The sequence below is a fragment of the Myxine glutinosa genome, chromosome 13 (genome assembly GCF_964187855.1).
Source record: "Myxine glutinosa chromosome 13, kmMyxGlut1.1, whole genome shotgun sequence".
Taxonomy (NCBI): Eukaryota; Metazoa; Chordata; class Myxini; order Myxiniformes; family Myxinidae; genus Myxine; species Myxine glutinosa.
The window spans coordinates 77,767,510-77,777,740 of record NC_136273.1 but is presented as its reverse complement, the minus strand read 5'-3'; the positions used below and the strand labels follow the sequence as shown (position 1 = coordinate 77,777,740).

The window sequence follows — 10,231 nt, the reverse complement described above, 5'->3', positions numbered from 1 at the left end:
TTCTTGGAGAAGATTGATGAGAAAGTAGATGGGAGGGTTTTCCAGTCGGTCTTTTCGGAGAGACATAGTAAGAGTGTGAGATTTGTCAGGATTGAAAGACATGTTCCACTTGTTTGACCAGTCTGTGATTTTGTCCAGGTCTGCAGAGTGAGGAGGCTGCAGACTGCCGATCTGAGGGATGAGGAATGGAGCGGCAGAGAGTGGAGTCATCAGTAAAGAGATAGAGAGGATTTTCCAGAGAGTCGGAGAGATCATTGATGAAGACCAGAAAAAGCACAGGGCCCAGAACACTACCTTGGGGAACTCCAGCCAGAACAGGAAGGGGAGATGAGAGAAATCCATTCAGGGCCACACGTTGACTACGACTAGAGAGGAAGTCTGCAAGCCATGCGTGGAGATTTCCATGGATACCATAGGAGGAGAGTTTGGTGAGCAGAGCCGGGTGCCAGACCGTATCGAAGGCACGTGATATGTCAAGGGGAGACAGCTCTGATTTCCTGTTTGACAATGAGGACCTCCATCCATTGTTGAGACAGCAGAAGCAACATGTCCAGAGTAGAATGACCTGGTCTGAATCCAAATTGATGATCGGAGATCAAGCCATTGGTGAAGAGGAAGGATTTGATATCCGAAGCAATGATGGATTCCATGACTTTGCTGATAATTGGTAGCAGGCTGATTGGTCTGTCGTTGCAAGGATCTGTTTTTGCACATTTTTTGTGTAAAGCGGTAATGTTTGCTGATTTCCAAGATGCTGGCAGTTGACCTTGAGCAAAAGAGAGGGTGAAAAGAACAGAGAGAGGGTGAGATAGAGCGGCAGAGCAGGATTTTAGGACCCGTGGGCTGATGCCGTCTGGTCCAGTTGCAGAATCAGAGTTGAGGTTTGACAAAAACTTTTCCACCTTGTCAGGAGAGAAGGACACAGAGTCCAGGAGCAGTTGGGTTCGACTGGGTAAGGTGGGAACAGAGAGAGATGGGTTTGGGACTAAAGATTTTGAGTCAAACACAGAGTTGAGGCATTCGGCTTTGTCACGTGCGGTGTCAACTGTGTCGCCATTTGAGGTAAGGGAGGGGATGGAGGGAGAACAAAGACCAGAAACGGATTTGACCAGATGCCACCAGGATTTGGAGGAAGGAGACAGGTTTGAGAGTTCATTTTGAGTGTGGAGAGACAGTGCTTCCTGGCACTCCTGAGGGTAGACACACACTTGTTCTGAGCTTGGTGGAAGGAACTGAGATTGCCTTCAGTTGGATTTGTCTTCCAAGAGGCAAAGGCAAGTTGTTTCAGGGCAACTGCCTCACCACAAGATTCAGTGTACCATGGACGGGAGGAAAAGTAAGACAACTGAAGACGAGATGGGATAAATCTGTGCATGAGAGAGAGCAGTTTGCTTTGGAAGAATTCCCAGGAAGAATTTATGTCAGAGGCAGTAGAGATGGGAGACCAGTCCAGATGATTGATGGCTGCTTGCAGACCATGCCAGTCAGCCTGAGTGAAATGCCACACTCGTCGGCGCTGAGGAGGCTCTCTGAGAATGGCGAGAGAGATGTCCACTTTAACAAGCACATGATCAGAAGGACCGATTGGAGCAGAAGAAGAGCAGCAGACATTTGCAGGGAGGTTTGTCATAACCAAGTCTGGAAGAGAAGATACTCCATTGACTGAGATCTGGGTCGGGAAATTGACAGATTGTGTCAGTCCCAATGAGTCGCAGAAGTCCTTTGCTGAGGGGCCATGGCTGGTGAGGGAGGAACCCACACCCAGCCAGCTGGCATGATGACAGTTGAAGTCGCCACATATGAGGAAGAGAGAGTTTGGATGAGTTGATAGAAGTTGGTCCATGTTGTCAGACAGTGAAATGTAAATGGAGTCATCACTGTTTGGAGGACGGTACAGAACACATATGAACAAAAGGTGGGAGCGGAGAGGAAGCCGTAGCCAGAGGTACTCCTGGGGGTGGGGTGGAGAAAGGTCAGTGCAAGGAGAGTGAGGAAGAGAGTTTTTGATAAACATAACCACCCCACCACCAGGACGAGGCTCAGGTCTATCATACCGGAGGAGGGAGTAACCAGGAAGAGATATTAAGGAATCAGAGACATCTTGGAGGAAAGTTTCTGTTAAGCAGATCAAGTCTGGATTGTCAGAAGCAACCTGAATGGAGAGATCAATCAGGTTTGAGCGAAGGCCCCAGATGTTTGAGGTCCATACCGTTAATGAGGAGAAAGGGGGAACATCGGGTGCAGGACAGGGGAGGGGAGGAGTAGGGTAAGATGAAGGATGAGAGGGGGAGGTAGGGAGAGCAGTTGTTAGTGTGTCAGCGATTGCAGAAGAGTTCCAAGAAAGGGGAGGATGAGGAGGATGAAAGGTTTGATGGTGATGGGATGAGGCACAGTGAGGGGTTGTTTGAGGTGGGGGAGGGCAGAGGAAAGTCGAAGGTTGGGGGAGGTGGAGGTATGAGATAGAAGGGAGACGAAGTGGGGAGGAGGCAGCTTTGAGGAGGGGCGAGAGGAGAGAATTGGAGAGGGATGGTAGGGGGGGGGGGGGGGGAGATTTGAATGGGAGGGGTTGGGGGGGAGTTTTGAAGGGGAGGGGTGAGGGGGGAGTTTATGAGGGGAGGGGCAAGGGGCGAGTTTAGGAGGTGAGGGGCAAGGGGGGAGATTTGGAGGGGAGGGGCAAGGGGGGAGTTTAGAAAGTGGCCGACTGGGCATCATCGGTCATGCAAAGTCCTTTCTGGGCACTTCTGAGCTCCTCACCACATACAAAGCTTTCATCCCACAGCTCAATGAAATACTGCTCTCCCCTCTGGGCTGGTGCTCCTGCCTCACACCTACCTCAGCTTCACACCTTTCTCTCTCTCACCGTAGGCAGGTAGGTGGTCTTTCTGTCTTCTACCGACTCTTCTCCGGCCTTGCTCCCCCTGCTCTGTCTGTGCTCTGTCCCCCAAATATTCCTGCAGGACACACAAGATCTGACAGCAACCCTCTTCTGGTGAAACTGTCAAAATCAGGACTCTCTGCTCACCTTCACCCTTTCATTCCTCTTTTCTCCCACCTCTGGAACAAACTCCCTCACTCTCTTCAATCCCTCTCCTCCCTTCAGGTCTTTAAAACAGGTGTTCACCACCATCTCTTGTCTTCCCCCATCCAAAACCTTGATCTTTTCTACCCCCATTAAAACACCCCTATTCCGCCTCTTTCAAACCCCAACTTCTTTCCTGAAATTCATGGTAGTTAAATTCCTAGTAGTGTTAATTTGCTTTATACCGTGTACCTCTTCCTCCTCCCCAGTCCTCCCCTTTCCACAGATCTTCCGACGTCCCTGTTCTCTACTGTTGTTGTGCTTGTGTGCTTCCCTCTCCCCCCCCCCCTGATCCCCCTTTCCTCCCCCCCCCCTTCATTGTATGTTTTGTGTCTGTGCATGTTTTCATGTTCAATGTGTTCGCTATTACACCAACCTCAATTCTCTATACAAAATAAATAAATAAATAAATTGAGTTGTGCACTCCTCATGACATGTAAGGGTTGTTCTGCTATTTGGATACTCCCTTCCCTCCTCCCCTGCCCCACCTCTAACCACCACCCTATCTGTCTTCCCTTCCCTTTATATGTCACAACGGAATGAAGAAAGACAAGGTCAGTACTGCCTTCTCACTATATCAGCAAGATGGGTCCATCTTTATGAATGACAAGACGCCGAGATTTATTTACAGCCTAAGATACATCATACTTCAACTGTAGAACAAGCCTTGGGAGATCAGATGAAAACCAAAGTTTAGGGTGGGAGCTCAAACAGATTTTCACAAGATCCTTCGTGCTTCTATTAAGCTGATATCTTCAAGTTTGACGGTCACAATCAGGTTCCTATTACACTTGTAATGAATTCTTGAAACCTTTTTTTCTATCCTTTACCTGTCGGAAGCTTCACACACTGGGCTCATTCAGGTCGTCTTCATCCCCAATGCCCGGATGCTAAATTTCTGTATTTATTTATTTACAAAGTGAAACTAAAATACTCACGGCAGGTTGTAGAGGAGGCAGAGGCACCTCAAATTGTGGCTGGATCAGTTCAAGAGCCTCGTATTTAACACGCAGCTCTTCACAGGCTCTGAGGGCATACAGGCAGAACAACCTGAGATTTACAGATATTCATCAATGAGTCATAAACAAAAGAAAACAGTTCTCGCATCTCCATCAAGTCGTTTGTGAAACACAGTGACATGTTGCAAAAACACGAGCTCGTCATTCATTCAATATGTAGTACTTTGCCAGAGGGAAGTGAACCAGGGAAAGTAAAAACCTTGCATTTCATGCCAAAGTGAAGAACTAACTTTACGACACTTGGCAGGGACTCGTTGTCAAACTGGAAATGCTTTATGACGAAGAGGGAGGTGATGTCCTGGGGGATCTCCTCGTTCTCCTGCAGGTATACCCGAAAATCTTCGGCCATATGACCAGTGTCTGGCAGGGTATGGTAGTCTGAAATCTGCCAAGACACATCAGTTCATCCTTTGATCAACTGTTTAACATCATCACATGAATCGAGTTAAGCTTGCAACACAAAACATGCTGAATGTTACTTGGTTAATTCCTCATCAATCGTAACCCTCTTCGTGTTAAACAACGAATATCAAGGATCACTCCTCACCTCTACTCATTTGTTCCTCTTTTCTCTTGCCTGTCAAACGAACTTCCCCAGTGTGTTAAGTCCCATTCTTCCCTCTAGGGTTTAACATAACTGTTCACCAATACCTCAGGTCATCCCCATCCATACTCGTGATATCTTCTACCCCAAATGACCCCATTCCCAAGCACACCCTTTTTCCAGCTTATTGTGACCCACCACTTCCACCTAACCTCTTCTTGTTTGTTTCTCTTGTTTCATTCCCACTTTCCCCTTTCTCTTCTTGCTGTGTTTCATTCAGCTTGTTCACCCCATGTGTCCTTCTCCCCCACCACTTGATCTCACAATCACTTCTTCTCTGCTGTTGGTGTTTCCCCCTTTCAATTTTGTTCCCTTCCATTCTGCTCTATCTCTTCCATAAGCCTTAATCATGTATAAATAATAAATAAAAAATTCTCAAATGCAATCACTTAGTTATCTAGTTCCGTCAAGTCGTTGCAGACTTCTGGTGACATTCATGATTGATCAGATTTCTCCACACATCCCTCTCCCACACTGCTTCCCGAAGCTCTGGCAGAGACAGCTTGGTGACAACCTTTACCCCATCCATCCAGTGCATACAAAGTCTGACTCTTCCTCTTCTTCCCTCAACCATACTCAGCATGGTGGACTTCCACAGACTTTCAATTTCTGCACACATGTTGTGTCCAAAGTATGACAGTTTCTGTTTTAGTATCAGTGCTTCTAATGTCGAATTTATTCAAGCACCAACTTATTTGTTCTTCTTGTAGTCAAATGCAATCACTAATTTGCGATAAAATCTATATATACAGGACTAAGTGTATCTATGTCCAGCCACTAACCGCACCTGTTATGACTTCTTCTTCTTCTGATTGTTAAACATGAAGCAAACAGCCCAAAAAATAATAATTACGATTTTACGTGATCGTGACCTTTTGACCTTAAAGGCAATGGGCTTCAGTTACCCAATATGCAAACGCTGCTCAAGCCAATTGGCTGAAAATTGACGATTTTATAAAACCTTGACCTTTGACCTTTTGATCCAACAAAATCAACCGGCTTCTAGCTTTTGATTGGTGAACCAATTCAGTGACCCAATATGCAATTTATTTTTAATTTCAGGTCAATCAGATAGATTGACGTTTATGCAACCTTGACCTTTGACCTTTTGAAATAAAAAAACAAAAATAATCAGCTTCTATCTTTTCATTGGTGAACCAATTCCATGACCCAATATGCAAATTCTTAAAATTTCAGGCCAATCTTACTATAATGCACCAAATGTCCGTCCGTCTGTCTGTCCGTTCGAAGGTACCGTAAAAACTGTTGAACCGAACGCAGCAATATTTTGGGTGGATAATCCTGGGATCTCCAGGAGTAAAATAGGCTATTAATTTTCCCAATTTCAGCTTTGGTCTCCAGCATTCTCAAGTTTGGACTCCCGCATAACATTCGTGTTCGCATAACGTTCATTGTGACGATGTTTTCATTGTGAAGATGTTGTTTTTCCCGGTGCCGCACAAACGGCTGCACCGATCGCTGCACAGCTGCAGCGATCGAACTCGGTGACCTCGGACAAAGACCTTTTATAAGGACACGGGTTGAATCCCTGCTGGAGAGAATTCTAACCCATTTCAACTGAAGGAAACACGTATCGGGAGTACATACGACATAGCGATTGTGAACACGATTATCGATCACGATTCACGATCACGATCATAGTGTATCGATCACTGTGGGACATTTGGTGAATTATAGTAAGATACTGTTTAGATTTTGATGATTTGCGTGTAATATGATTTGACGGATGTTTAGATGAATCGTTTAAAATAAAAAAAGCCTTCAATTTCTGATATTTTACCTTTTCATTTGGGCCTCCCAATTGAAGCCCCGCCCGTAGGGCGGGTACCGTTGCTAGTTGGATGAAAATCGACGAATGTAAGTGCCTTTGACCTTTTGACCAAATTATTAATTTGTCTTTTCCATAATTCTCATAATAAAGGTTTTTTGAAAATTTGATGACAAAGCTCAAATGGTATAAAAGTTACAGCCTGGACAGACACACAAACAGACAGACACAGAAGTGATTGCAAAACCCCATCTCCCGCTGTGCAGGAGACGGGCTAAATACATGGTTAGCTACAATAAACCTCACTTTTGATCTTCTGAAAGTGCTTACAGAATGATAAAGCAGTTGGTGCAATACCGTCAGAAAGTATTTATACCACTTGACTTCTTTTTTTTTTTTGGGGGTTTCAGCCTAAATGTAAAATGGATTAAATTGAGAATCTTTGTCACTAATCTACACATAATAACCCATAATGTCAAAGTGGACTTTTTTTTAGAAATGTTTACAAAATAATAAAAAATGAAACAAGTACAGATACATTCAAAGTACACCGCCCCCATGCCAAATAAATAAGTATCCTCCAGCGCGGCATTCCCGGGGCACCTTAGGCGCCCGGCGATACCGCCGTGCAGCTCATAGAGACTGTATTGGGAGGGAGTGGTGTACAATAATGGATTGATTAATTGCATAATTAAAAATCAACAAATAATGATCATATAATATTTTCTTAATCAATTGGCTAATATCATACCTAAACCAACAGTGCTTCATCCAGAGCTGTAACTTTTTGAAAAGTAATTAAATAAGTCATTAATCGAAAAAATGAAATAATTAATTTATTAATCAATAAATAATTCATCGATTAATTGATTAATCAGTAAATCAAAAATATCCTTTAAAGCCACATCACTTGGTCACTGTCGTGTCAAAATATTAGCTACCTAGCTTAAAAGGTGCCTGAGATATTGCCCAGATGAGAAAGAAAATAAAGAAATGATTAATAATGAAAATAATAAATAATAATCATAAGATAATGAAATAATTAATCAATTGGCTAATAGAATACATAACCCACCACCAATGCATCCGAAGCTGTGACTTTAAAAAAAATTAAATAACTAAGTCATTAATCAATTAATTGATCAAGCAACAAATGAAAAATTATAGCCAAATATATGTAGCACTTATAGCCAAAACACTTGGTCACTGTCGTGTCCAAGTATCAGCTTCCTAACTCAAAACGTGCCTGTGATAATGCCGAGAGGAGAAAGGAAATAAATAAATCCTTCATTAATCGATAATAATTAAATAACTAATCAATGAATTGATTAATCAAAAGACAAAAAATACCGTTTTTGCCAAAGCACGTGCTCACTATTGTGCCACAATTTCAGCTTCCAAGCTCAAAGGATGACTGAGATATCACCCGGACAAACAGACAAACAAACAAGAAAGAAACCAGAGTGAAAACTGAGTACTGCCTTTCAGCGCGCGTCATTACCAGGGCCCCCTTCGGTGCCCGGCAATGACGTCATGCCGCACCTGTAGATGGCATAGGAAAGGAGCAGTGTACAATACAGAAATATTTCATTTACATAAGTATTCGACCCCCTGAGTTAATACATAGAAGGGCCTCTGGCAACGATTACAGCTTTGAGTATCCTTGGATATATCTGTATCAGCTTTGCACATCTAGATTTGGGGAGTTTCTCAAATTCTTCTTCGCAGATTTGCTCAAGTTCTGTCAAGCTGGATGAGGAGCGTCGGTGAACAGCAATCTTCAAGTCTTTCCACAGATTCTCAATGGGATTCAAGTCTGGGCTTTGGCTGGGCCACTCAAGGACTTTCACGTTCTTGTTCTGAAGCCATTCCAGTGTTGCTTTGGCTTTATGTTTGGGTTCATTGGCCTGTCGGAACGTAAATGTTTGCCGCAGTCTCAGGTCTTTTGCACTTTGTAGCAGGTTCTCCTCAAGGATTTGCCTGTATTTGGCTCCATTCATTAATCCCTCCATCCTAACAAGTCTCCCAGTCCCTGCCGCTGAAAAGCATCCCCATAGCATGTTGCTGCCACCACCATGCTTCTCGGTAGGGATGATGTTAGATGGGTGATGAGCTGGGCTCGGTTTTCATCAGACGTAGCGCTTTGCATTCAGGGCAAAGAGTTAAATTTTTGGCTCATCAGACCACAGAATATTTTGCCTTATGCTCTCGGTCTTTCTCGTGCCTTTTTACAAAATCCAGGTGTGCTGTCATGTGCCTTTTTCTCAGGAGTGGCTTCCGTCTGACCACTCTCCCATAAAGCCTAGATTTGTGAAGGGCTGTAGAGACTGTTGTCCTTCCGGCAGGTTCTCCCATCTAAGCCAAGGAACTATATAGTTCTGTCAGGGTGGTCATTCGGTTCTTGGTCACCTACGTGACCAAGGTCCATCTTGCCCGGTTGCTCAGTTTGGTTAGACGGCCAGATCTAGGAAGAGTCTTCATGGTGGAGTTTCTCCTCTGTTATGCACTGTCAACTGTGGGGCCTCATTTAGAAAGGTGTGTTTCTTTCTATATCATGTCCAATCAATTGAATAGGCCACAGGTGGACTCCAATCAAGTTGTAGAGACATCTCAAAGATGATCAAAGGAAATGAGATGCACCTGAGCTCAATTTGGAGCGTTGACTCAAGGGGTTGAATACTTATTCACTCAAGACATTTCAGCTTTTCATTTTCAATTATTTTGTAAAAAAATTCTAAAACAAAAGTTCCACTTTGACATTATGGGGTATTATGTGTATATCATTGTCAAAAAAATCTCAATTCAATCAATTTAAAATTCAGGCTGTAGCACAACAAAATGAGAAAAAAGTCAAGATGTATGAATACTTTCTGAAGGTACTGCACAAGATTGATGCCATAGGGCATAGTCAGATCACTCCCATCAAATCATAGTTTCAATGGTTACTCTAAAATGAATGCTTTTTCAAGCAAAGAAGTGTAATGAAACTAGAGCAATCGATGAAATCAACAGAGTGTTCATAAATGTATGGTTGGAAGCAACAGGAAGCTGACATTTTGAGCATTAGCCCTTCGTTGCAACAAAAAGAGACGAGCGTTCACATTCAAGACTAGTTTTCCATTCTACGTATGAAACTGTGGCCTATGTAAATGTTGGGATACTTGTTCGATTCCTTACAAAAACAAAAATATTTTGTATACATTCTATAGTATGGTTTGAAACCCGGTCGATCGCTGAATTAACACCAGGGGGGTTGACTCAGCCTGTCATCCTTCCGAGGTAGGCAAATTGAGTACCAGTTCACTGGTAATTCACTGTGTGTCGCAAGAGGCGACCAACATGGTTGGCGGCAGGAAGAGCATTCGGCCATAAAACATTGCTTCAAAAAGGGGACTATGGTGCCCGAAAAAGGCCAACCCCTGCTCTGCGGGGAAAAATGGCCTCTAAAGATGGTTCTATACATTCTATAATATACAGTACGTGCATATATGTAGAGGCATTGGGCTGGCAGGATGGCCTAGAGGTACGCACACTCACCTCCAAGCTGTCTAGTCTGGGTTTGAATCCCGACGGAGCTATAAACTATCATCCCTGTGTTTCACAGGCAGGGTGATTCATCAACGTATGTGCCGTCCCTAGGATGGACATTAAACGGAGCATCCTGTCTGTCGGTATTAGTTGGTGGATGCTAATGATCCCTTGCCAAAGGTAGGCGGCACCATGAACTACTTACAAATTCC

General features: G+C 43.9%; 1 protein-coding gene across 1 annotated transcript in view; it reads right to left on the bottom strand.

The window, feature by feature from the left end:
* The window catches only part of IFT52 (intraflagellar transport 52), a 42,811-nt gene that overhangs the window by 9,512 nt on the left and 23,068 nt on the right, over positions 1–10,231 (bottom strand). Inside the window, exons 11-12 of the mRNA XM_078767678.1 lie at positions 4,329–4,483; positions 4,018–4,105 (exon numbers count right to left, since the gene is read on the bottom strand). Of these exons, the coding sequence (XP_078623804.1) occupies positions 4,018–4,105; positions 4,329–4,483 (243 nt within the window). The remainder of the gene's footprint in view (positions 1–4,017; positions 4,106–4,328; positions 4,484–10,231) is intronic.